At 43.3% G+C, this 27,939-nt stretch overlaps 2 protein-coding genes across 2 annotated transcripts; one reads left to right on the top strand and one right to left on the bottom strand.

The window, feature by feature from the left end:
- The first annotated feature begins 893 nt into the window (after positions 1-893).
- Positions 894-7,754, top strand: KDELR3 (KDEL endoplasmic reticulum protein retention receptor 3). The gene is made up of 5 exons (XM_065843726.2): positions 894-1,412; positions 2,360-2,460; positions 3,060-3,218; positions 3,535-3,787; positions 6,934-7,754. Exons 1-5 carry the CDS (start codon positions 1,322-1,324, stop codon positions 6,972-6,974), a joined length of 645 nt encoding a protein of 214 aa, XP_065699798.1. The 5' UTR covers positions 894-1,321; the 3' UTR covers positions 6,975-7,754.
- On the bottom strand, positions 7,753-27,899 carry DDX17 (DEAD-box helicase 17). The gene is made up of 13 exons (XM_065832231.2): positions 27,567-27,899; positions 23,648-23,798; positions 21,496-21,595; positions 21,234-21,367; positions 20,424-20,489; positions 19,985-20,126; positions 17,673-17,833; positions 17,417-17,589; positions 17,031-17,141; positions 16,487-16,548; positions 16,052-16,111; positions 11,654-11,893; positions 7,753-10,970 (listed from the first exon to the last, which is right to left on the bottom strand). Exons 1-13 carry the CDS (start codon positions 27,608-27,610, stop codon positions 10,447-10,449), a joined length of 1,968 nt encoding a protein of 655 aa, XP_065688303.1. The 5' UTR covers positions 27,611-27,899; the 3' UTR covers positions 7,753-10,446.
- Between the last annotated feature and the right edge of the window lie 40 nt (positions 27,900-27,939).

Below are 27,939 nucleotides of genomic sequence, written 5' to 3'. Positions count from 1 at the left end.
GGCCAGATGCGATTTGCTAAGGGATGAGGTGACAAATTAAAACATCCATTTGGTTGCATTAAAGCAGCTTTATATTAGTGATTAGATAATGAATATCTAATGGCCCTGTTTCAACGCAGAGGTCCCTTCGCTGCTGCCATGAGACCTTCCTGTGCAACCGCAGCTGCAAGGACAAGATTATACCAGCCAGGCTGGTCCCCCAGGGCTGTTTCTGAATACATTAAAACTTTATAACCATCACTACAAAGTTCCTTTCAGTTAAATCTATAAAACCAGCAGTACCTACGCACTGATTCCACGCAAAGCATATATTAATATTACATTGTTAGTAATCCGTTTGCAGGAATCCAAGATTAATATTTTCAGCAAAGTTTGTTTCAAGCCAGTCTTTGGGAGGATCTTTTCTTTCCTCCGGGGCTGGGCAGTGGGATCTGCACCACTCCAGACAGGACACCCACAGGCAGCGGGGGCTGGCGGGGGTCTGGAGGAGAATGGCTGTGCATGACCTGCTGTGGCAGTGGGGTGTCACATACAGCCTGATAATTCAGATCTCTCTGCACTTCGTTTTGTCCAAGAGACAAGGTGGAGCACTGGGGAGAAGGTGCTGGATGCAGGACGGGGCTGGGAAGGGCAGAGGGCAGGAGGCCGCTGGCTGGGAGCAAGACAGAGGTTAATGCACACATGGGGACCGTCCCTGGAAAGCTGGTCCCTTGCGAGACTGTGTGTCCCCAAGGCCAGAGGATGGGGATCCCTTTCCCTCTGCCGTTTCCCCTTTAACAGCACTTCCGCGTGTAACTTGAGACAAGTTGGGGAAGAAAAAAAAAAAAAAAGAGGAAGGGAAAAAAAAGAAAAAAGAAAACGGGAAAAAGAGCGCAGTTATTCCCGCCTCCGCCTCCTCCTCTCTCTCCTCCCCGGCCAGCCAGGAGCCACGTCACCGTCACCCAGCGCTGGCTCGGGGCTGCTCAGGAGGCTCAGCCTGGGGCTCTCTGGGGGACAAACCCCAACTTTTGGCCTGGAGCAGGGAGAGAAAGGCCCTGGGGTTGGGAGGAGAGAAAACTCACCTTGGGGGAAAAGTGAGCAAGAGGGACGTCCAGCTTGAGCGCCTGGCAGGGGAAAAGTGCTTGTGACGAGGGGTGAGGGGAGCCTGAACTTTTCTCTGCTAGAAGAGTGGGATCCATACTCGGGGAAAAAAACGAAAGTTGAGCTGGAGGAGAGTGTCGGCTTGGACGAGGATCAGCGGTGAAACACTCCCTGCCTGCACTCCCCCCACCCGCAGAAAGCACCTTTGGTCTCCTTGCCCCAGAGGAGCTCCCCCAGCACCATGAACATCTTCCGCATCCTGGGGGACATCTCCCACTTGCTGGCCATCATCATCCTCCTGGTGAAGATGCAAAAGTCCAAGTCCTGCGCTGGTGAGTGCTCTTGTACCCCAGGGAAGGAGGGGGGGCTCTTCTCGGTGAGAGGTGCAAGTGAAATGGGTGCCAAAAGGGCTACCAACAGCCCAGGCAAGCTGGCAGCCCTCACCAGTGGGCTCACTGAGGGAAGACAGCCTCCTCTGGGAGGTCTCCCTGGCAGGATAAGAGGGCTGCGGTGGAAGGATGTGATGTGGCAAGGCGCACGGCCTCACGCAGGTGTTGGTGGCGAGACGGTGAAGGAAAGGGAAAGGCAGCAAGGCCAGAGGGAGGTGGAAAATGATTGTGAAAAGTTGTGGCAGCACCAAAACCGATGACCTCGAGAGAAAGGTGCTGTAGGGCAGCCAGCGGGTGGGCAGGTACCAGAGGCTGCCCCAGCCCTGTGTGAGATCAGGGCAGCAGCTTCCCAGAGGAGGACTTTGCTCAGAGTGCGTAGTTTCTTCCCCAGGAGGCTGTGTGGCTGAGCTGCGGCACCACGGCCACTGTCACAGGTAGAGAAATAGGTGGGTCTGACTGCATCTCCCTGCCAGCGGTGACAAAGCTCCATCAGGGCCCCTGGGCTCCCTGATCCCTGGTGTAGCAGATGTCATGTCACACAACCCATTGCCGAGGTGAGCAGGTGAGGGAGGGGCAAGGGAGGGAAGAGAAAGGCATTTTGATGACAGTAAGGATTGAATTGGCCAAAGAAGTGAAGTTGCCCATCAAGTGCCAGCCCCTACAACCCAAGGCGAGGCTCAGGAGTGTCATCAGGAGCCTGCCTCATTACTTGGAAGACTCCGGCCAGTCCTAGGGTAGGTCTAGAACTGCCACAGCACCTACGTGCCGGAGCAGGCTCACAAAGCAACACGCACATATACAAACACTTCCAAAGGCATAAGGGGGAACCACCATTGTAAAGGTCTTTCCTCTCACCTGCCTTACCTTCCTTTCTTCTCCCTGCCACACAGGTATCTCTGGGAAGAGTCAGATTCTTTTCGCCCTTGTCTTCACAACCCGCTATCTGGACCTGTTCACTACCTTCTTCTCTGTCTATAACACTGTGATGAAGGTAAGGAGAGAGCAGCGCAGAGGCAGAGGTTCCCCTCAGCTCACCATGGTTTCTCAGGGAGGGTATGTGGTCACTAAGTTTTCAGTCAGAGGGAAGAAGGAGCAATTCCATTTTCTTCACCTGTCACTCATGCTACAGGGGCTTATACACAGGAAAGGTGAATAAAGATGCTTCTTTTGGTGCCACTGGCCATTCACTGGCCAAAAAAATCCCCTCCCCGCAGTCAGTGAGCGAGCTGAGCCCATCACATTTAGTACCATCAAAACCAGAAAGAGAGGTCATGAATCAAGCCCGGGTGCCCTTGCGCAGCAGGAGCATTAACCAATGGCTACCACCAAACCAGCCTCTTCACAGAGAGCCCTAGAGGGCTCAAACAAGTGTGATCCTCATGGTTGGGCAATCTTCAGTTGACCACTAGAGTATCTCCAGCAGAAATCAGTTCACAAGCCAGTACAGAAGAAGCGTTCACCACCATCTCACCTTGGCACGTCCCCACCAGAACAAGGTTAACAGGTCTTTACTTTGGCAAAGCCTTTCTCTCTTTGGCCACAGAAGGTGCAATTCCGGTTAAGGTCTTTCTGTCTCCCTCCCTCCTCTAGGTCATCTTTTTGATTTGTGCCTATGTCACTGTGTACATGATCTACGTGAAATTCCGGAAAACGTTTGACAGCGAGAATGACTCCTTTCGCCTTGAATTCCTGCTGGTCCCTGTCACGGGCCTGTCGTTTCTGGAGAACTACAGCTTCACCCCCTTGGAGGTAAGGAAAACATGGGGCAGGAGAGGGGAGGGGAAGCAGCAGCCTGACACCAGGCAGCAGAGTTAGCAGCACATTGAATGGCTGAGGTTTTTAACAGCAGAAGAGCAGGCAGGAAAGGCAAGGCGGGCTGGCCCTGAAGACCCTACCATCTACAGAGCAGTTCAGTGTGGTCTTCTCCCTGTCACAGCACAGCAGGCTCATCTCCCCTGACACCAGCAGCACTACTCATCAGTGCTGTCCCAAATGAAAACCTTTGGCTCCTAACACGTGTTAAGCAGCACCAAGACTCTCCATAGCTTCGTTTTGTGTCTCACAGATACTCTGGACCTTCTCCATCTACCTGGAGTCCGTGGCTATCCTTCCCCAGCTCTTCATGATCAGCAAGACGGGGGAAGCAGAGACCATCACGACGCACTACCTTTTCTTCCTGGGCCTCTACCGTGCTCTTTACATTGCCAACTGGGTCTGGCGCTACTACACAGAGAATTTCTACGACCAGATTGCTGTAGTTTCTGGGGTGGTACAAACCATCTTCTACTGTGACTTCTTCTATCTCTACGTTACCAAAGGTAGGTGAAGGGGTTGGTATAAATCCAAAATGTTCATTCAGCACTCCTACAATGTATGGTGGAGCTGCAGCTCGCCACACATGAACCCTCACATAACTTTATTCTTTGTTGTATTTGCAATGCACATTGTCCACCTAAAATGCATTTAAAAAAAAACTCTAGTTGTTGAATTAACGTGGGTTATCTCCACAACAAAGTAGAAATTACCCCAAAGCTAAGTTTGGTTTAACCTCACCTTGGGAAGTTAACAGTTGAGATATATTCAATTCTACGCACATTTTGAAAGATTATGAATCACGCAGAAAAACTTTGGGGGGGGGTGGTGGTGGAAATAACTGTAGGCAGACGATGTACCTCAGAAAGCAACCGCAGACATATGGAGATATTATTAAGCCTACTTTTTCTTTTGACGGAAAAGATGTAACGTTCCCAAAAACTTATTCTGTAGGAAGACAGGCATCTGCACGGACAAAACATCTCTGTTTCCCCAAATCAGACACCCCTTCCACTTCTGCTTTGGTAAACGGCTGCAGACCAGAGCTACCAATTGCATCAAGGGTATTAAATCTGGTAGAACACGCCACGGCTTGCTGAGGCTGAAGTATGCTTTAAAGCACTTCTCTGTTGAGGAGGGTAGAATTTGATGAAATCTAGCTGAGCAAACAAATATTTTCTTCCTCCACACTCCCGAACTAGCCTGCCAAAAGCAGCAGTGACAGCCTGCGCTTGAGGGATGGATCTTTGGTGGCTTCATGCAATCTACCTGCTGACAGAGAGGTGACAGGAGCACTGAGCAGGTGGCTGGCCTTGGCAGATTAAGACTTCCTTCTGTCATTAAAACATTTTTGTAGCCAGAAAAGTACTTTGTGAAGCTGCCATCAAGGTGCTCCACGTCAATTCCTTTTTAATTTTTTTTTTTAACTAATTCCCATTTTAGCTTCACTCGATGAATGTGTCCCATGTCCTTCTGTATTTTGTCAGAAATCCATACCCTTTGTGGTTGCGGATTGTGGAACAAAAGGGGGAAAAAAAACAACTGCTGGCTTTCAGTCTCACATCGCTAGTGATAAAGCTGCAAAATTTAGATGATACGGGAGGCAGAAGAACAAACATTAATCCCTGGGACATCACAGCAGGAACAGAATTGCCTATTATTTTTTCTTTTTAATTTTGCACAACCGTTCTGGATCATGGGAGAGAAAAGGTGACTGAAGATATGCAAATGCTTTGCAGACATTTATGAAAACCAGCAACATTATAGCAGGTTGCATCTTACACTTTTGCAGAAAACCCATCTTTTCAAGACATTTCTAACACAGAAGAGCTCAGACAAAAGGGCAGCGATGCTGAAAAAAAAAAGGCAAAGAGGCGTTACATAAAGCAATGTATTTAATAAGATTTCAGAGCCTATACCAAAGCATTATAAAGGGATTTTTATAGAATGTAACTTCTCTTTATCTTGTTTTCAAAACTAGATGAGCTCCTTTCTGTTTAACACAGGGACCTGAAAGCTCCCAAAAGCTTCTGTTTCACAGAACAGCTGAGGTTGGAAGCAACTGAGGAGGATCATCTAACCCACCCCCCTGCTCCCAGCAGGGTCACCCAGAGCAGGTTCTTCAAGGTCCTGTCCAGTCAGGTTTTGAGGAGCTCCAGAATGGAGGCACCACAGCCTCTCTGAGCAACCTGTGCCCATGTCTGATCACCCTCACTAGCAACATTTATTCTAAAGTGGAATTTCCCATTGACCCATCACTGGTCACCACTGAGCAGTCTGGCTCTGTCTCCTTTACTCCCGCTCTCATGCACTTATACACACAGAGAAGATCCCCCTCAGTCTTCCCCAGGTTGAGCACTCCGCTCTCACATCAGATACTTGAGTCCCTTCATCATTCCCGTGGTCCTTCTGGACTTGCTCCAGGATGTTCCTCTCTCCTGGACTGGAGAGCCCAGAGCTGGACACAGCACTCTGGCTGTGGCCTCACCAGGGCTAAGCAGAGCTGAAGGACAGCCTCCCTCAACCCACCAGCGATGCAGCTCAATAAGCTGTTTGCATTCTTTGCCATGAGGATACAGTCATGGCTCATCTTCAACTTGGTGTCCACCAGCACACCCAGGGCCTCTTCTGCCAAGCTGCTTTCCAGCTGGGCAGTGCCCAGCATGTACTGGTGCATGAGATTGCTTCAGCCCAGGAGCAGGATGTGGCATTTCTCTTTGCTGATCTTCATGAGGTCCCCACCAGTACATTTCTCCAGCCTGGCACAGTCCCTCTGACCCCATCAGCCACTCCCCCTCGCTGTGCATCATCAGCAAATTACTAAGGGCATACTCTGCCCTTTCCTCTGGCATCAAACAAAGACCTTGAGCAGTACTGGACCCAGCTCCCCACTGCCCCTGGGGTGCACCACCAGTACCAGGCCACCAGCTGGACTCCACACCGACCACCACATGGCCAGGGCAGACCCTTCTCCATCCACCTCACTCAAGCCTATGGGCTCCTGGTATTTCTAAGAGGCCTTCCCATCCCAGCTTTTCATCAGATGGAGTGTGGAAGGCTCAGGGGGTTCAGCCACAGATCATTTATTCAGGTCAAGTTCTCTATTCAAAGGAGCAAGGGGCAGAAAGCAGTGAGAGTAAAACAGCAGACTCCATTTGACATCATTAAGAAAAAATGGGGAATTTAAGAGGGGTCACACATGACAAAGAGTAACCATGGAAGAGGAAACAAGAACCTTTTCCTTCAGCATGATGAAGAAAAAAATAAATTTAGGGAGTTTGCCCCCTTAGAAGCACTTTTGTAGTGGTTATCTCCCATCAAGGATCACATAAACCCTTTTCTTTTCTCGGGGTTCCTTAATTTCACCCTTCTCACTAAAGATGCTCCTTCCACAACGAGCAGGATTCTCCAGAGCTTAGTGTACAGTCGTAACAGAGGACAAGCAGCTGTGACCCCAAGAGAGCACAGCTCTGCTTCTACCAGCTACAGCAGCACATGGAGGATGCCTAAGAAGGTCCATTCCACAGCCATAATTTCATTGCCATTTGCAAATGTAGCAACCTGCTACAAGTTCAGAAAAATACTTGTTGAAACAATGGAACAGTTTAATTATGCCAAGTTCATTCATTACCTTCTCTTTCTCTTTGCACAGTCCTGAAGGGCAAGAAGTTAAGTCTCCCCATGCCTGTTTGAAGACATTTCCACAATACCACACCAGAGATGCCGAAGATGCAGCTCTTAAGACCACGGCTTTCCTCTCCTGGCCCTTTTTCACCAAGGGATGGCTCGGCTGTGTCCCATTCCAGCGCGAGGAAGACAGCGAGGCCTGGAAAGCTGATGCGCTTTTCACCTGCATGAGACTTTCCCTCTTTTTTATTTCTTTTTACTTGAATTTGGTGCTAGTAAGTAGTGCTGGCCAATACTGAAGTAGTGCAAATGATTCTCTCTCAGCTCTTCCCAGCATCTGCCTCCAAAACACGGCTCCACCCTGATCCTGAGGCAGCACAAGGAGTACAGGGGAAACTGTCACTACCTTTAGACTTCCAATGAGTGCCCACAGTAAAGGGAACATAGTAGTACTAAGTGTGATACCGTGCACAAGGTCCACTGACCCATTTCACACAGCAGATGGAACGAACTATTACTTCAACTCTGTATGAACTAAAATCCCCCTGGAAGTTAACTCTGTCTGATCCCCTAATTCTATTAAAATCCCATAACATTCAGGAGCAATACATTCCCTTTAGCTGACATGAATCTTCCAGTTCCACAGGTATTCAAACACCCTCCCCACTCACTTTCAGTGACAGCAGTTCCTCATGGTCTATAAATGGGGATCATTTCAATTAAAATCCGGTGGGTTGCCAACAGGTGTTTCCAACTCCTTGAATTTGACTTTTTTTTTTTAAGAACTGGGAAGAACAGGGGCAAAGATGGTTTTACACTCCAAAAATAAAAACAAAGTTCACAATTTATTGACAACAGTGTTTTTATTTATACCTACAAAAGAAAACAAGATGGTATCAAAAGGACAATTTACAAACTAAGAATAGTAACATAGCTCTTAGTATCCTGTGTCTGAACACCACAGATCTATGGATCTCTCAATTCAAGTCTTCATTAATACAACAGGAATGTGTTCAGAGACCAGCAGGTGTGTGAAACAAGCAGCTGATCCCACACAAAGCCACTAACCCTTCCATTGTTCAGAGAAGTCCAAACAGTAAATTGCTTCAGGAAGTGGGAGGGGAGGAGACACCCAACTTATCTGACACTCCCACAAGCTTTTACAGATTGAAAACAATGCAAACGATACTAGAAGTTAATATGCTTTATCAACATGGGCTCTCCAGCTGGTATACAGAACAGAGCAGCAAGCACCAGGTGGGACGGGGCAGCACGTGCCATGGTGCGTTCATGGATTCAGCAGTCTGGTTAACACTCTGAACTGAACCGAGACCCCGGGCTTCCGCTGACCTCAATGGCAATAAAGCACCGCAAGACTTGGCGTATGTGTTTACACGTGCACAAGTCCTCTCCCAAAAACAAGTGAAAGCTATAGCAGACTGTAAGGCAGCTTTGGCGGTCCAGAGACCCTTTATAAAGCCAGTCAGTGATATGTCCTACCCCTGCACCCCTCAAACACATTTCTGCATTTGAACTCGTAAATTAAAAATTAAAAAAACAAAAAAAAACAAAAAAAAACCACAACAAAAAAGTCCCCAAAACAGTTACACGTTTGCTTGTGAGGGAGGCCAAAGACAGGTCAGTGCCTGGATAAACAAAATGCTTCTGGCTTTCACTGAACACAAGCAAAGGAACTTCCCGTCCAAGCACTGGAATTAGAAGATGGGATGAGGGAACCAAAGTTCTGGAAGATCTCTCTCCCTTTTCCCTCTGTGTCAGCAACCTACCTGTGTATCGCACAAAAAAAAAAAAAAAAAAAAAGCACATTCGTCCCCCAAAATTTTACTATGGGAAGAAATTAAATTGAAAAAGTAAATCACTTCTGTATAAGCAAACTCTTTTCTTGGGCTCTAAGAAGTGCCACTCTCCTACAGAAGGAGCAGGCTACCTTGGTCATCCACATGCAAAACACCAACAGAAGAAAAAACAAAATAAAAATAATACCCTGCATTCTTGTAATACAAAGAAAATGCCTCACAAACCAGGAGATGTATCCATTCTTCTGTCATATTATCGGATCAAGAGCAGCCAACTCCTGTTATCATCTACTGTCTCTGAACCGTCTGGTATTAGAAATAACAAGTCAACAACATGCTTTACTAAAGGGGAACCCCCCCCTCACACCCACCTTAGCCAGTAAAACAAACAAGTTTTATTTACGTATTTACTAAAATTTCACTCTTCTCTAACATTTTCTAAAATGCTACCTACCTGCGAGAGCTCAGCTCAAAAGGACCAATGAAGCGGGGAAATGCACTCAAAAGCCAAGAAAAGCAATAGTCAGAGCAAGGTACAAAAGAAAAAAGCTTCAGAATCAAGATGCACTAACCAGCTCACTGCTTACCTCATGAAAAGGAGATTCCAGGCAATATCCCCCTCTTCCCTTCCTCCCCTTGCCCTCCCCCCAGCCCACCCTATTCAAACCTCTTAAAGTAAAGTGTGGAAAACTCTGTCACGTTTTATTCACTGCAGCAGAATTCAAAGCACTACCCATGGCAAAAGGTAGTTTGTTCACGGACAAACAAGATACGCTGTTCACCCTCTCTGTTCTGTTTAGTTTCTAGGCTCTCAAATAAGATTTCTCTCAATAAACTCAACAGGAATTTGAGAGCAGAAACTAATTTAAGGATAACCAGGTTCCACACATTTGCAATTCTGCAATTTTACAATCGTAGGGAAAGAACTTACTTGGCTAAACATTGTAGCAGTGGTACCTACAGTGACTATCTGGTTTTCAGGTATCAAATCCAAGACAGGTTTGGTCTCTGACACTGGGGTTTCAATCCCAGCTTCCTTACTGCAGGCTGCTACAAGTACCAGAAGATGGGGCCGCTGCTTCCAGAGTTGCAGCAAATACCAACATTGTACCTGGAGCATTACTCTGAACACTGCCCAGCTCAGAAAAGTGAGCAGAGTTTTCCTATAGAAAGTCACCTACGATATATTACAAGTAATACTAGTGAGCTTTTATAAAAAAAAAAAAAAAATTAAGATTAGAAGTGAGCATTGCTCCCTTGCATTTATCATTTTAAATGAAGTGCTCTTGGCTCCCCAAAGTTTCCCACCTCTCTTGATACTTCCTGAAATTAAGTTAACATGTTACAGAATAGAAACTTTCACCTCTCAAAAGCAAGTTTTCACACAAACCTTAGACACCAAGATGATCAAGCTGGGACCTATCTGCCTTATACCCATTTCTTTTAGAGAAAATAAGATTTGAAATTTCCTCAACATGCAAGACAAAAAAATTAATAAATTTTCCAGTCAACTATATATATCTCTTAAAAAAAAACAAAAGAAAAAGAGGACAGGGTCAGTAATGTGGACTGAGGGCCATTTTCAATGGGCTTGAGGGATCTGAATGGTGAATTCTAAGTCTAACCTGCATGAGAGACATCACAATAGGAAAGAAGAGAAAGAAAAGGTTCCTTTAAATGCAAGAGGTCTACACTGGTCACCACCAGATGGGGGAGTGGTCTCATTTGCGGGAGGGGGGTGGGGGTGGGGGAGGGGGCGGATACTGGTAGGTGGCAGTCTGTCCCATATAGCCCATCACGCTAGTGCCAGGGGGCTGCGGAAACTGTTGTGACATGAGCGGCTGTGGCTGCTGGCCCGAGCGCCCCACCATCCCTGCATACTGCTGTTGGGTAGTGCTCTGTGAGGTTCTCCCAGCGGTGGCAGCTGTGGTGCTGGCACCATAGCCACTAGCACTGTACTCTGCAGTGCCATAGCCACTCGTGCCATAGGCAGCTGCTCCATAGCTCCCTTGAGCGTAACCATACTGGCTCTGCGCTGCCCCAAAAGCAGAATTTGGGCTCCCGTAGGCACTGCCATAGGTCTTGTTGGCTCCGTTGGCATAACTGTCACCACGCTCACGGTCTCTGAAGCCACCCGAGTCTCTCCGGCCCTCTTTCACTCCCCGGAGCCTCCTGTCACACTCCTCCTGGTACATCAGGTTAGGGTTGTTTACCGAACTGCTCGTTCGGTAACGAGAACGACCTCCTGGCGATGGATATATTAAGATTTAGTACCATGAACAAGTTTTAAATGATGAACTCTGGTACAATTATTACCACCCTTCCTCCCCATTCTACAACCACAATTTTGCCCACAAGGAGCAAGTTCTCTTGACTGACTATAACTTCCCTACATCCATCTCTTTGTTTTGTTCAAGGTGTAAATATGAAGTTCAAAAAGGGTTCCTAAGGCGTGTGCTCAGAAACAAAAGAAATTCAGAACTAACTCAGAAATATAATGAAATTCACTACTGCTTCAGGGAATTGGAGGAAAAGTAGTCTCAGTCCCTGAAGGCAAAAGTCAGTGTATCCCTTTTGTGATTTCAGTTTTGCATGTGCATGCACGTACACCCTGTTGTCTGTGTTTAGGTAGGAACTGAAAGGAATCACAGAATCATTAATTCAAGCAAATTAGTTCTGTGATGACCTTATCAGAAATAAAAAAATAAATTAAAAAAAAAAGACAAAAATCCCAAACTTTCTAGCTAAGGCAGAACAGTGGACTACCTCTTTTGGACAGAAATACTACACCTATGAAACAGTTTTATTACTCATGTACTGTGTGCTACCTCAGACTTGGGCCTACTATTCTTCTACCCTTATCTAACCTTCCCTCCCTCAAAATGGGGACCCTATTCCCTGTGTAGCCCTTTCCCCATGTGCCTTTACCTCCACCACCACCTCCTCCTCCTCTGTGGTCCACAAGCTGCATCAGTTTCGGATTGATGGCTTGATTGGCTTCTTCCAACACTTTGATAAGCTCCCTGGCTTGTTTCAGGTTTCCTGGTGTGAAGAAGGTGTAGGCAGTACCTTTGTTGGTACTACGTGCGGTACGGCCAATACGGTGCACATAATCTTCAGAGCTGTTCGGGTAGTCGTAGTTTATCACAAATTTAACATCTTCCACATCTTGTGAAGTGCCCAGGTGCGAAGCACAGTGAAGGGGTGGGGTTGAGGAAAGGGGAGAAGAAGAGAGGACGTGCCAACGAAAGGTGGGGAGCACGAATGCAGGTGACAGTAATAAGAAAAAAAATACAAAAGTTAGTAATTGCATGGAATAAATACAAGACAGACTCATCCCAAAAGAGTAGAAGGCTCAAATTTAAGATCATCAGGAACAAAGATCAGTGTCCTGAAAAAAAGCGGCAGTTTTAAAGCAGTTTTGCCCTGCACTCAAATTCATCCTCCCTGGAATGCATTTGTCTTCCTGTGTCAAAGACACCAAGAGTTGTGAATGAGCTAATTGAATTCCATACTTTTTTTTTTTTTCTTTTAAAGAAGTGAAAATGCCACCATCAGACAGAGCAAACTGGGGTGGAAGAAGGGCAGAACTGCCCTGGTGCAGCTTTTACTCTGTTGGGAGAAGTCTAACAAATACTAACAGTAATGAGATCACTTACCTTCCACTTGGCAACATGAAATAAAAGGCAATCTTAAAAATATTTACTATTATAAGCCTAATAAAAATACAGTGAAGTACTTTCCCTAGCCTACAGCTTAAGACACTCCAATTGCATTATTATTCAGCCAACTCATTAAAAATTATTCAGACCTATAATATCTTAACTCAGCTTTCTAGTTATCACCAGAATGCATTGCACTAACATTTCACTGTGCTGTTCCATCCAGTTCTGGCAAGCTTTTGTAATTTGGACAATCCTGAGTTGCATTAGCAATTCCCTACTTCTAGTGTCAGAGGGAAGCAGGAAATGAAATTATCAAAATTGCTTATTAAAATTTAGGAGATCAAAACCGTGTCTCTTACATGAAGACAGACTTCACAAACTTTTGGGACAGAAACAAAGTAAATGTTAGTGTAACACTTCAGTGAAACCACCTCAAGTACCAGAAGCACCTAAAGCATGGTATTACAGTAAATGCCCTGACAGCTCATTAAAAAAAAAAAATTTAAAATCTGCATTTTAAGAATATTCTGAAAATATCCAAAATAAAACACAGATTTTTGTGATTCCTTTTTTTTTGTTGTTGTTTTAAATAGAGAAACATTCTCTGTTTGTTACCAGACCGATGCACACTCCCTCCTCCTGTGGGAAACCGCTGCAGCCGATCCCGTCTCTTTGCCTTTTATTTTTGGCGGCCTCCTTTCGAAAACTCCGCCCTCTGACACGGGACCACTGGAGCGCGGGGAGCATGCATCAAGGGTCCGTGGCAGCGAGAAGTCCCCACACACGCTCGCTCTGTGAACTGGCTTAGACGCTTCTCTGTTGCCCCATTTGGTTGTGAAGCGCCGGAGAACCTGGGTTCAGGTAAAAGTTTCAGGTCCTCCAACGCTTTTTGTCCCCTATTCGGGGCTCTTGGGGGCAATTGTCAAAAAAATGAAGATACAAAAAATTACATCCAAAGGGTCAGGCTGCATCTATTGCCCAGACTGCATCAATTTCAAAGGGGTTATAGGAAAAATAAAAACAAGAGGGTTGTAGTGACAAGAGGGGGACTTTACGTCTGTTTCTTATTACAGCAAAGGGGGGGCTCCTCAGTCTTTGCTGACTCCAAAGTCCTGAATCACACCAAAAAAAGGGAGTGAGAAGGCAGGTTTCACAGGGGGCTGCGCGAGTCTCCAGCTAGGGTCCTTGATGCAACAGTTTCTTTATAAAGGGGAAAGTGAAGTAAAGAGAGGGGTACGTGTGACAGATTGCATCTTCACAGGCAGGGTGTAACTAGTCTGACAAGCTGTAGGGTACGTGATCCTCAGTCAGTCCCGTTTTGCACATTCATCAGTAGCAAAGTGACTTGAGTTACCACAGAGGATACGAGGACATGCTTTCCCAGCAGAAAGCACAGGGAATTTCTAGCTACTGATGCAGACGGAACTGACTTGACTGGGGAGGAGTGGGAAGAATGGGGAGGCAGGAAAATGCAAGCGGTGATTTCCAGGCTAGACAGTGGTCCTGGTAGAGCACGCAGCTTGCTGAACGAAGACCAGAGCAAGACTCGGCTCCTCCAGTCTAGCATGCTCCAAAGTACTTGCACACATTCACAATCTTCCTGCGCTTTTAGAAGATAATGTAGCAGGATCAAGAACTGAAACTGTAGATCATTTTTGACAGCTACCGGGTAAACATTCCCTTTGTCAGACCATCAGAATACCTTATGGTACCCGACAGTCTCTGATAATTTATCAGGAGAAACATAAACTAGCAAACATGCCAGTCTAGAGAGCTGTTTAGACCACCAATGTAGATGTGCCCCAACCCCTGCACTGAGAATGATCTGCAGCTGATATCAAAGCTTCTGTTAAAGAAAACAAAACAAAACAAATTCAATGTTTTTAGTTTAATAGACTGAACAAAAAAATAAAGTAAAAAAAAAAAAAAAAAATCAGTGCAGAGAGAGGACCTCACTCCAGGGAATTATCACAAAGAAGTCGTTACGGGACTCGGAACTTACCTGGAAGCAGCTTTTTTGAAACCAGTGTTCCATTAGGAAGAGGGAAAGCCCTGGTGACTCAGCCAAAAGGCGCGCGCCCCTGTGTTATGTTATTTAGGTAGAAGCCTTCACTTGCCAGGATCTTGGAGGAAGTCGTCCAGAAGTTTGCCAGTTAAGTGACTTATTTTAAGAAGCAGCAAACTCAGGGCCCCAAAACAAGCAGAGATGTTGTTCAGTAACAAGAAACAGACTCTGGTACCTTTCCCCCTTAGCTCAGGTGAAGTGGAGGATGGGAAGTGGGGAGACTGTTTTCTGAAGTGTATTCCAATTGAGTACTTTTGCAAGGGGAGTGTCAGTTGGTTTTATTTTTTTTTGAGGTGGTGAGGCTGTTTTAAATGTCTAGGCAAGATGCACAAAGAAGCTACCAGCACATAGCAAGCCTGTTTAAAAAATGCTGCTCCATAAAGCAGCTCTCTTTCATATAAACTGGTTTCAGGCCTCAGTCCCTTCTCCCAACAGGCCCAAGTTCTAACTGCACAGGTCCAGACATGACCCTAGAGGGCAGAGACTGAAGTCCATATAATCACCTCTCTGAGGAAGTGTTGGATGTTTTTTGAGGGGGAGGGGAAGGAGGGGTGAAGGTTGTGTGAACAAAGGCTGCCAAGTCTAGTAATGGTCTGCCTGTATTAAAGTGACCATATGATGCACAGCACAGCCACCCTTTCAGCACGTAAAAAAGAGCTCAGATACATGAGGATTTTAACAGCTAGAGATTTTTCTGAGCTTATTTGCAACGACTTGCAATAGTATTATCTAAAATTTACTACAATGAGACATCAACCCCCAAGTAGTTTATCTGCTACCAGACTCAGGGAGGGGGCAATATTCAATGTCCATTATCAAACTCGGAGCACTTCAGAAGTCATCCTCCTCTTCTAGATGTATAAGGACTGTGCTTACTTGGCACAGAGTGTTTCACTATACAAATATGCTTATTAAAAAAGGGGGCACAACTGATGCATCCAGACAGATCATTTTCATACCAAGAGAATAGAGCTGTGCAATTTTGATTCAATTATATGTTTGGGTCACATGATGTTAAAGACCATATATAATCTCAGTGGTCCTGCCTAGAAGGAACACAGAGGAGGGAAGGTTACACGTCAAGATCAAAGTCTGGAGCAGTGCTTTCTCAGATGTGAATACATCTGTGGCGTAAACATGCGTGTACACTGGGGTTGGTATGTTCAAATCTGTGGTGTGTCATACGGGGAGAATATTAGCTATTGGCTGTTGAAATCTCTCCCACAACTTCCTACTTGAACTTTAATCTGGCACGCTCTGAACTGAGAGCAATCCATCCCTATCATCCAGCATCAAAAGCTGGATTTGGGGAAGAAGTGAGTGTGGTGGAAGGGTTGGGTTGCATAATTGGACGTCTCTTCTCCCTCTTGGCGATCGATTGGTCATGCCTAGGCCTTGCTGCAGACCAAAGCCTGTTCATTAGGAGCAGGAAGAGACTTTGAATATGAAAGAAAAAAAAAAGATTAATGTTAAAAAACGTATTTCACATGTGGGGGAAAATCACGCTTTGAATTTTTTTTTTTTTAAAGAAAACATATTTCAGTCCAAAGAAGAAAAATATGCAGCAGTAGGCAAGAGTGGTCTATGTGTACAAACCTAGCCCACGAGATGCAACGTCGGTAGCAATGAGGATAGGAGCCTTTCCAGAACGAAACTCTGCAAAATAAAGCATGCTATGAAGTAATTTTTTTCAAAAAGATAAAGTTACCTGAACTTGATTTACACTAAATACTTATTTTCCACAATCCCGGTAAGAAGGGTCAATGTCAGAAACCCCACCGAGTCAGATACAAGGTGCCAACTATTTTTCAAAATCCAGCTCTCTGGGTTAAGCAATTGTCTCACTGTGTCTTTGTCAAATGAAAAAAAAAAAAAGGCAATTACAAGTACCAAAATTAACAATACAAAGGTAAAAGGAGTTCTTGTGAAATGTATCTATTTGGAATAGAGAAAAAAAAAAGCAAAGAAAAACACGTCTCAGTAAATTAGGTACAGCAGCCCAAATTATTCTCCCCTCAGTGATGGACTCACCATTAAGCACCCAATCTCTCTCTGGCTGACTCTTGTCTCCATGGATACACATAGCTGGCCAACTGCCAAACAGAGATGCACATTAGTATAGACAGAAAGTACATACCATACCTTAAAGGCAAAAGGAAGCTCTATTGACATTTCAGGAGAAAGAAAACAAAATAGAAGACTTCGGAAATATTTTATTCCCTATCCTCTTCCGGCCTCTACCTAGCACATATACTGGTTTGTTTCCTCCATGTTAAACCCACTACCTACATAAACAACCATCTAAACCAAGTCACATTTGCTGTATTGACACAGTCCCAATCAGTGCATCTGTATCCTGATACACTAAAAGCTGCCCAGCTTTACAAATACTCCCTCTTGCACTAATGCTCTGAGGGACTGGAATCTTCTAGGAAACCAAGACTCAATTCAGACAGGAAAAGAACAGACAAGTTGTTCCCAGCAATAGCATCACGGACATTTAACCCTTCCTGATTTTGATAACAATTTCTGTTTCCCACTAGAAACAAGAGGAGGGAGGGGGGAAGCTAATCACCCATCTCTGCGCATTCTTCGAGTGAGATCATCACATCGCCTCTTTGTCTCCACAAAGATGATAGTTTTGTTTTCCTTCTCTGCCATGATTTCTTCCATCAGTTGTATCAGTCTAAAAGAGACATAAAAGCTAAGATGTATATCCACGTACACAAGGAGCACTCTCTCAGTTTATGTTGATAACATACACAACATACATCCACATAGATAAGTCAGTATCACACAGAATTTAGGTGTATTGTACAACAGTGTGGTTAGAATATACGCAATTGATTAGTTAATTACAGGAGTCACTTGTTTTATAACATTCAAAGGTTAAACAACACTACAAGTAACTTCACTATTCAGAATTCACATAAAAAAGAAATGGCAGGAAAATCAGCTTACTTGTGGTCTTTCTCACTTTCCATGCATACATCCACTATCTGCAGGATATTGTGGTTGGCACTCAGTTCCAGGTTTCCCACATTGATCTGAACATAGTCCTGCAGGAAGTCCTCAGCGAGCTGGCGCACTTCTTTTGGCCAGGTGGCACTCCACATCAGAGTCTGTCTGTCAGGCTAAGAAAAATGGAAAAGAGATTTTAAGTACTGGACTTGAATGGGAAACCAAAGGAGGCTGTCCTTTTACAAGGTACACGCACCCTTATCTGGTCAACAATTTTACGAATTTGGGGTTCAAATCCCATGTCCAACATCCTATCTGCTTCATCCAGCACCAGGTACGTACACCGACGAAGGTTGGTCTTTCCTGCCTCAAGGAAATCAATCAAGCGGCCTGGTGTAGCAATGCAGATCTCCACACCTTCAAAACAGAACGAGGAAAAAAGAGTAAGGCTCTTCATTTGAATGTCAATTGGTATTTTTAGTCTGAATGAATCACCTTCCAGAGCAAAATAGTTTTTGAAAAAAAGCAGCACCACCCTCATTCGTTCCCAAGATTGAGTCATTTCAGTAGAAGCCCTAGTTTCTTTTTTTTTTCCATTCTGAAATTACTGTTACAGTGCCATTAGAATAATAAATGCAGTACAGAAGCTAAAAGCTTACTGTCAGAAAACACCTGTGAAGAGTTGTCCAAAAATCAGAAGTAAAATAAGTTTCTACTCAAGTCTGACCCACCTTCATCCAGAACTATGCAGTCTAGAGAGCTCTCTAGAAAAATAAGAGCCAATTCCAGCTAAACTTCCCATTTTAATCAAACATGAAGTGCTCCTCTTGCTATACAGGTTAAACTACTTCCACTTTTTTTTTTTTTTTAAATATATAAAGCCAAAACATGGGCTTTAATACTGAGTAATTACGCACCAATGGTGACAGGCAACCATCCTGCCTGTATTTGTTAGCACAGAAATGGAACTCAAATATTCACAAACTAGTATCAGGTATGGCAATTTATACATTTCCTAAAAGGACAGACTGGTTTCCACCAATTCCCAAATCTTACAGGCAAGTCCTTCAGTGGCACTGAAACGTCCAAAGAAGGTAAGTTTAGGGAAGCAGCAGGGTGAAAAACACCAAAACCCCAATACCTTTCTCAACACTGCACTTGCAGAGTGTTTTGTGGCAACCCATATTTTTTGTCTGTGTCAACTTGGAATCCTCGGAGCTGACAGAGATGGGCACGCTGCTAGTTTCTATAAAGCTCACACAAGATTAGGTTTCTAATGGCGACTCGTCTGCCGGGGGACTGAATAAACTGCAGTCTCCGTGGTCAATGATGTATTCCTCTAAAGTAAATTCACTAAATACCCCAAAGATCACAATTGAGAAAAAAAAAGTTTTCTGGACTCTTAACTACTCGATAATCTTTGCTGCAGAAAATACTAAGAAATCATCCAAAGTAACACCTGAAACGACTGAAAGTACTTAGCATGCCCACATCAGAACACCTGTTTCAGAGTACTCCAGAAAGGCATGCAAAACCCCACCAAGCTGGTCCTCCCAAGGTCTCTTTGTGTAACTTCATGTAACATGCCTCTTCATTTGACTCTTCCACTGAAAATGCTACTTTTGAATTGCCATGCACTACCATTTTCTCGAACAGAGCTATCCCACAGCCTTCTAAGATGCATATCTTTATCTCATTACTGCAGTTTTCAACAATGACTCTGCAACCTGCAGTGGTAAGTAAAATTTTCTGATTTCTTTAGTAGATATATATATATATATATATATGCTTAACTTTATAATACTTCTTATATCTTTCCACGTAATTCTATTATTTATCTAGTGAAGATGAAAGCCATCAGCACATTTCTGCATTTGAAATGATGTGTAACTAGCCTTGAAGGTTAGGTTGCTTGAGCACTACTGTGGTACAGTGGTTGCTGCAGAACCATGGTTCCTCATCATTACCAACTCCAGTCCCTTGCTAAGTACAGAAAAGGCACTTACAGAATGTTATGAGATACATGAACAGAAATACAGCTTAGTGCTTGAGAACAAATGAACAACAAGAAAACAACCATGAAAAAACAAACAAAAATGCAACCCCCCCCAAACAAACAAAAACCCAAAACCACCAAATCCCATTGTCTTAAGAAGTTTCTATACATTCAGAAATTAAGTTTGATTATTTGAACAAGCCTCAGCAGAAAACTTGAAACCTGTTTTTTTTTTAAAAAAAAAAATCCTTAAACTTGCTGCTACTGCATTTCCTCAAAATAACCTGTTATCTTTCTTGTAAGTTTCCTTTTTCTCCTTCCTATATCCTGATGATCTCCACAAGTTCAAAGAGAAAACAGAAAGGAAATTTAATATCTGAAGTTGAAGTCACTATACTACAAAGAAGCAAACTACCTCATGAACTATCATTGCAACTGGAGAGATAGCCACTCGCCCACACATAAGCCCTTCCAAACAGGTTTTAAGGAGATTTTTTTTTTTTTTTTTAAACAGAGATTTTACAACACCACCTCCCTCCACCAGAAACTGCACACAGCTATTTTAAAATTACCTCTTTCTAGATCTCTGATTTGAGGACCTTTGGGTGCTCCTCCATATATGCAGGTACTCTTCAGTCTTGAACACTTGCCATAATCATCAGCTACCTGCTGCACCTGCTGGGCCAACTCTCGAGTAGGTGCTAGAACCAGACACTGCAAAAGAAATCGATTTAGGATAGCCAAGCTGCACACACATCTCAAATTTAATGGCTCCACAGATACCATAAGCAAAGATGGACCATCTGCTCTTCATTAGCTAAAACATTTAAGTATCTTTAGACTATGTCAGCAATTGCACAGAATTTTAACTAATGAGTGGGATGTTCATCACACTGTGATAGTAAACATTTCTCCACCTACTATTTTGAAATACCAATTAAACAAAGCGCACATTTCATTAACAATACCATGTCATACACACAAAAAGGAAGACAAATGACAAGCACTTACAATTGGGCCATCCCCTCTCTCCAAATATGGCTGGTGGTTGATGTGAACAATTGCAGGCAACAAGTACTGAAACAGAAGAACTTTAAGTCAAGGCACAGGACTTCAAGATGCAATGCCAACGACCACCTGACATGACAAGTGGATCATGGCAACAGCCCACTTAGCCAAAGACCCCTTCAAGAAGCCAAGACCTGATGTGAGGGACAGCAAGAAACCTTGGCTATCTAAAACCCAGGATCCTGCAAAACCAGAAAACGCTATCCAACAGAAGATTTTCAGACCTGCTGACCAACCACATTTGCTTTGACATAAGCACAAAATATAGCTGCTCAGCATCTCTGAAAGGAAAGCTCATTTAAATTTGGAGTTTCAGTTAGCAGAACTGAGCAACCCTGGCTCTAACCAATGTTTTTCATAAAGGATAAAATGCCTCCTTAACCACTGCAGATAAAATTAATGTATACCTTGAAGAATCAACTTTTTTGTATTTTGACTTGCATAGTTAAGAAAACAAGTATGCTAAAAAGCACTTACTATTTTTTTAAATCACAAGGTAAGCACAGACCAAGGAGAAGTGATTATGCATTCAAACAGAAAATGTACGCAAAATACATGCCTGTGAATAAGGCAGGCTAGTCGAGACTTAAGTATCACTCATGATGCAATAAAGTAAGATTTGAAAACATGTAACTATCTCACTTTATGCTTGTAGTACTGAGAAGCCCAAAAACTACTAACAAGTAGGCAAGGGTAATTTCTGCAAAGCGACTAGGAATATTAACTGCATAAATAAAAGGGAAGAATACATACAGCTAGTGTCTTCCCAGAGCCAGTCTGCGCAATGCCCACCATATCACGACCACTGAGGGCTAGAGGAAAGCCTTGGCACTGGATTGGAGTGGGTTCCGTGAAGTTCTGGTCCATCAAGGCATCCATCACATACTCTAAGAAATTTAAAAATTTCTTAAAGGATAATCAAGGCTTCAGAAGATCTTTTAAGACACAGAACAGGTCTAAACAGTTATTGTTTTCAAGTAATCCTCATTATCTTAAAGAATGGTAAAATACTTACGCGGAAAGCTACACTGGTGGAAGGCAAACACCGGCTTGGGGCAGCCTTCCATTCCTCTAATTGTTATCTCTTTCTTTCTTCGCAATTCTTCAACTTCATACTATTGGACGGGGGGCGGGGGGGGAAACAAAGACAAATGCCATATGTCAGCTGGGACTTAAAGCACATGATTATAACTATTAACTCACTTCACACTTCTAGCTAACAGCTTAGAGAAATGTGAAACAGATATCTAGAAAGGACTGCTTTCTGAAGGAGTCTGAGACTGAGTTACCACATAGCTTCTTCAGTCTCCAGAGGCATGACCTCTCTATATAGCCCAGAAGGACCAATGCCTCTGTCTTCATCCAACAAGCCCTTTTTAACAAAAAGTGTCTTGAAATATTTTTGTAATAATTCTACTCTTCTTCCAGAGGCTAGAAATTATCAACAGTTGCAAAAGTTATTAAAAGTAGAGGACCAGATAAGCAATGTAGTTTATGTGACAGTCCTAAGAACAAAGTAAACAGACCCTAATATACTACAAACAAGCAGAAAGCAGGGCAGTCCCCATCCTTCAATTAACACATTCCAGAGGTGGCTAAATACAGAGCTCTCGTGGGACAACTTGCAACTCAAATGCTGCCTCGAATATTTTCAGAATCAGCACTTTTTTCTGCATGAAAGAAGACCAGGCATCATCATAATGATACCTAAGACCTCACGATTTTTTTAATCATGGAACTCTTCAATTATTTCTGAAATGTCTGTATATGTAATTTTAGCAGTAGAAAAGCGTTTTATCTTTTTCTCGATTATCATGCACGTTCAACTGCACTTTGCAACAAGCCTCCACAATTCATGACCTTATTCTAATGCTCATTAAAAAAAATAGATACAATCCCAAACGCACACTTTATCCAAAGCAATAAATTTATTGTTCATGAACATCTATTGAGCTTGAATAAAAAGGTAAAAAAAAAAAAAAAAACACAACTTCTGATAAAAATGTGAAAAGCCTTTTTAGTTAGCTAAGGCAAACACACCTACAGCAGCTGATGCTAACTGTGATTCAGTAATTCAAGTTCTTTTTGAAAAGCCAGTGCATGATTTCCTTTATACCACACAAGTATCTCATTAATATTTCACATGAAGATTTGTAAGTCTATATAACTGGATAATAACATTTTGTTTGTTTGCATTGTCATGTTAAGAATGAAATATCTAAATTTATAAATATAAAAATACATTAAAGAGCGGAAAAAAGACTCCAGACGTAAGCTGGGTAGGAAGGGGAAATTACTGTATCTACAGAATAAACACAAAGTATCGCATCCACTTTTGAGCCACCAATGTAAGATGGGCATTGTTTATACAATTACGGGGAGAGAGCTAGAGGCTGAAGTGCAGGCAGTACAAAGAAAGACCAAGAGCACTGGATTTGTTTAGCTTGGCAAAGAGAAGACTAACAGGGGGATTTAACTACTATTTGACGGGTCACTATAGAGGAAATATTGCAAATAATTATATGGGGGGGAAATACCATGAGAAAAATTAAGCCCTGGGACATCACCCAGAGAGGATATTTCAAATTCAAAAGGACAAAGCACTAAAGAACCTGCTCTACTTTTGTAGATAACTCTGCTCTGATCAGAGGATTAAACTAGAGATCTTCCATGGCCTCCTTCAGCTTGAATTACTATTATGATGAAATACAGTGTTTCAGAAAGATGGACCCAAATTCAAAGCAGTATACTGGCAAACTGGATCCATCATTTTGAAAAACCCTGTATTCCTTTCATGTATTTCTGCCACTCTTAGTTCATTATTTTAAGTTCTTTCAGGGCCTGTCTAGTACTGCAGCTCTCAATTCCTTCAAGTCTTGTCTACACTGACAAATAGCTAGACCAGACAAGCATTACAATGATGAATTATAAATGACCAACGAAAAATAGCTCATATAAAAACAGCTAAGAGCAGAAGCATCACCTCTGCTAATGCTAAATATCAAGCACAACCAGAACCACTATCTTGCAGAGCACAGAGATACCAAACACACTTAATAAAGAGACAGTTCTATTACACACAGTCCCAGACTTCTTAGGACACATTTTTTCACTTGTCACATTTTCTGTTGTAGGCAAAATGGAACAGACAGCACCTGAAAACTTACCGGAGTAAGCCTGGCCACTTCTGGATGTTCCACATAAAAATTCTTCTCAAACTTGGGCAGTTCATTTAAATCCCATTTTTTCTTACGTAAACGTTCCCCTGGATTACCAAATTTCTTCGGAGGAAGAGGACCTCCACGACTTGCTCCAAACCTGGGAATGTCAATGTTAGTTACAAAAAAAAAAAAAAAAAAAAAAAAAAATTCATTACTCTGGAATTTTCAGGTTTCTTAAGCATTTTCCACTCTTTACCCACCCCCTAAGTTGACAAATGAGAACAATATTCTAGCAAAAGTCACCCCTCTAACAATCACTATAATGACAAACAACTTCTTGAAACAACATAAACCCACTCTAAGTCAGCTCTAAATCCCAAACCACCTTAAAGTTTCCTTCCAGTACAGTTATTTGTAAGTCACTGCCTTAAATTTTCTGTCTTTAGGTTCCTCAAGGTTCCCTCCCTCAGGACAACGCTGTGGGTGCAGTTATAGCATTTATCTTTTCTTCAAACTGACAGTACACTTAAAACATGGCTTCACAACTTCCTCATGGTTAGTTTTACACAAAAATAGCTACTTCACTGTCTCACTCTCTCTGTCTTATCAAGAAGTAGGGCTCAAATGAAAAACATAATAGTGAAGAACAGAAAGTAAACAAGTTCCAGCCAAGCCTGCAAGTTCATCTGCAATCCTGGAACCAAAGCAATAAAATTTTAAAAGAAGTATTTTTAGACCAGAGCCTAAGAGGGGGGGAAACAGAAGAAAAATTTTAAAAGTACCTCAGAAAAAATCATATCCTCTCTCAAATGCTTCTGATGAAGACTCATGAGAGTAAGAAGTTAATATTTATTCTGCTAAAAAAAACGCTAACTAGCAGAACTACTCAGAAGTTACTGCTCTTTTTCTCTCCTAAGTTTTCTTCATCCAGTTAATTTAATACACTTAAGAAGGTTAAGTACTACCTGTAATGACTAATGATGCATTAGACAAAAGAGTTGGCAATAATCTGTAAGAGTAACTGAAAACTGAGTGACATAAAAAATTATTTACTGTAAATATTATAAATTATGTATTTTTAAATGCCACAAAAAGTTATAGCTCTTTCATTAGTACCATACAAACACAGCAGAACGTACTTTTCCAAATGCTATCAGGTCAAATTTTGTCCTATTAGTAGTTCAGATTTTGGTTAATAAAGCTACAGCTTTTTGCAAAACATTCATTTATGAGAAATGCCTGTTCAAAACAAGACTTTTATTTAGACAGCAAATCCCAAGTGCCTGCACCTTACCAAGAGAGTCCACTAGTAAAAAATATGTAAGATCTGAAAGAAATTTCTGAATTATCTTAAGCACAAGACTACCTGTTCGGCCAGTAATAAAATTTGCTCTCATGAAATCACTTCCAAATCAAAACTACAAATCACAGTGGTTAAGAAAGAAATAAAAAACCAGAACTCAAATAAAGGTATTAACAGGAAAAAGAGATCAAAATAACAACTATTTCTGTATCCAAGTAGTTCTAACAAAACCCACAGTCTCACTGAAGTCAGCCGGAGGTTCAAAGTGCCAATGAGTTTCCTTATCAAAGGAAACATATTCAAGAACTGACTGCAAGACTGGACACCGAAACAGCTGGGTACTAAGAATATTTCCTCCACAGCTATCTAGAGGGAAGAATCAATCTATTTTACATAGAAGTCACATAGTTTCAGTTTTCCATTCCTATACACAACATGGCTGTATGCTGACCTGAAAGAAGCAAGCCCTGCAGCAGCCCTCACATGCTGCCTCTGCTGAAGTTTACCCACTAAACTGGCAGTAACTGACACTTTACATTCCGATTACAAGTAAAACAAGATTCCAGTTCCACCTAAGCTGATTGAAATCTATGGTTATTCCACCAATTTGCCAACAGTTCTCTTTTCAAGTGGAAATTCAGACTGACTCAAAACATTCTTCTCCAATAAAGTGTGTCATCGTTTCTGGGACAGAACAGAATGAATTTGTTAAATTCCAGAGCAAAACAGTACAACTTTCAGTTCTAAGAAAGTCACCTACAACTCCTTCCTGACAGGAAGAAAACAGAAAGCCTGCATTTGTTTATCCTACCAGAGAATCAGCACTGCAAAGCTGATAAACTTTTAACTAACATCCTAGGTAGCCCAAAATTTTATAGAGGTTATTTAGAAGTATGAGGGTTGTTAATGCTTACAAATATTTTCACACCTTAAACAGACATATATAACAACCTGAATCCCAATGCATTAAAGCTTCTGATATAATATGCCAAGGAAACTATTTTCCATGCAAATGTCAAAAAACTTCATAAAGCAGCATGTAGGCGCTCCTTTTACTTATGCAAAATCCCTGATCTAAAAGAGAACAACTCACCTATAATCAAAGTCTTTGCAGAAATAAGATTACACAAATTTTAAGGCATGTCAAGTGCTATGACAATGCTTTGGACAGTGTTCTTTCAAGTAACTGTATATAAATCTGCATACTCAAATTCACTCCCTAAACTCCAAAAACAGCTGGTGTCTGAACTACCTCAGACTTGCAAAAGCATTTACTCCAATGTCCCTGTGTTAAGCTGAGCTGGAAATCTCATAGTGGAAAAACACCAGAACTCTCCCGTGAAAAAAATTAAATTATCTTTTATTTTCACAGTGTGAAATGTGGGTGTAAGATAAAACAAGGATACAACTATATCTCTCTCCACAGATGACAAGGAACTAAATGTTAAAATGTATTGCAACATACAAACAAAATATTCCCGAATTTGCCAGCAAGGAGGAAAAACAAGAAGGAAAAATAAAAAAGGGGGGAAGACTCATTAACCAAGATCTAGTCTGCCACATTAAGAATAACAGAACCCAGATAACGTGTTTATTGTTAACTCTTGAGAATGGAAGGCTAACGACTTGTGATCTAAAGGACAGAAAATGCCCCTCTCCTAAACCACTTCTTTCTCTTTAAAAATGCCAGGGATGAACCTTTTAATACTTTCAACCCTGAAGAGGAACCTCAAGTCTCAAAATAGTTATATACTATAATACCATTGTATCTATTGTTGCCACCCTAGGAAGAAAAAAAAAAAAAAGGATAAGGAAAAAAGAAAGAAAAAAAGAAAAACCTGCAAAAACCTCTTCCAAGTCAGGCTTCCTTTAAATAGTATAATAAAGAATATCAAGCTCTAGGCCTCTGCAGTGCCACAGAGACAGCTCCAGTCTGGCTGCTACACAAGCTTGGCACAAGCTTAGCCAAGCTCGTTAAGTGTGGTCCAGGGCCATGTTCTCCGAGATCACCCTCCCGAGCATGCAAGTCCCCGGCATGGCAGCAATTTTCAATCTCATTTCCTCCAACGATAACCCTGGGAGCGCAACTGAGAAAGATCTTTCACCGCCTGCCATCTTTCTACTAAGTTCAGAAGGAGCAATGACAAACAGAAGGGCAGAGTGTCCAACCACTCCTTGCCAGAGCCGCCGAGACCTTCGTGGCTTGGGGGAGGTGGGGTATGAAGGGAAAGGGGGAGGGAGAAAGAGGCTGGAAGAAAATAAATTAAGAGTAGGGGAGAAAGAAAAACGCAGGCCTTAAAATTGCAAGCAATGCACACACGGTTACACACGAGCGATGGAAAAGCTAAATAAAAAAAAATTATAATGAAAACCAACCCACCCCTCCCCCCCTTGCTGCCAGAACAGTACTAATGAAATCTCCAGCTCCCCCCACGAGAACTCCAGAGGAAAAAGCTTCCCAAGTACCGCAAGCAGAACATAGCCCACTCGTCCCCACGGCCGCCCTCCACCCGTCCTCCCGCCAGGCCCCCACGGCGGGGTGACTGCTTTCCCCCTCCCCGCCCCCATGCCATGCCCACCCCCCCCAAACCCGGCCCGGCCTGCACTCCCCCCCGCCCTTACCCGCCGCGGTCTCGGTCGCGGCCCCGGTCCCCGAAGCCCCTCATCGCCCCCGGAGGGGTGGGAGAAAGGCAGCGGAAAGCCGGCCGTGGGGACGGCGAGGGGCTAGGGGTACGAGGAGACGGTCCAGCCAGGGGCGGCTGGGTCTCGGAGGAATCGCTTTGCGCCACCTCGCTTCTTTGGTGGGATACAAAAGGAGAAGAATTGGTCAGTGGGTCTGAGACCCGCTGGACGTCGGTGGAGGGAACGGCGGGGCTCTCGGTCGGCTCCAGGGCCCGTGAAGTGTGGAGACACCAGCGTCTTGTTCCTCCGTGCTCCCGGCACAAAATGGCTGCCGCTGCCCCAACCCGCTTCAGTTACGCTACGGACGGCCCGG

This window comes from Patagioenas fasciata, chromosome 1 (genome assembly GCF_037038585.1).
Source record: "Patagioenas fasciata isolate bPatFas1 chromosome 1, bPatFas1.hap1, whole genome shotgun sequence".
Lineage (NCBI taxonomy): Eukaryota > Metazoa > Chordata > Aves > Columbiformes > Columbidae > Patagioenas > Patagioenas fasciata.
The sequence above is the reverse complement of the archived record's forward strand: the minus strand, read 5'-3'. Positions and strand labels throughout refer to the sequence as shown.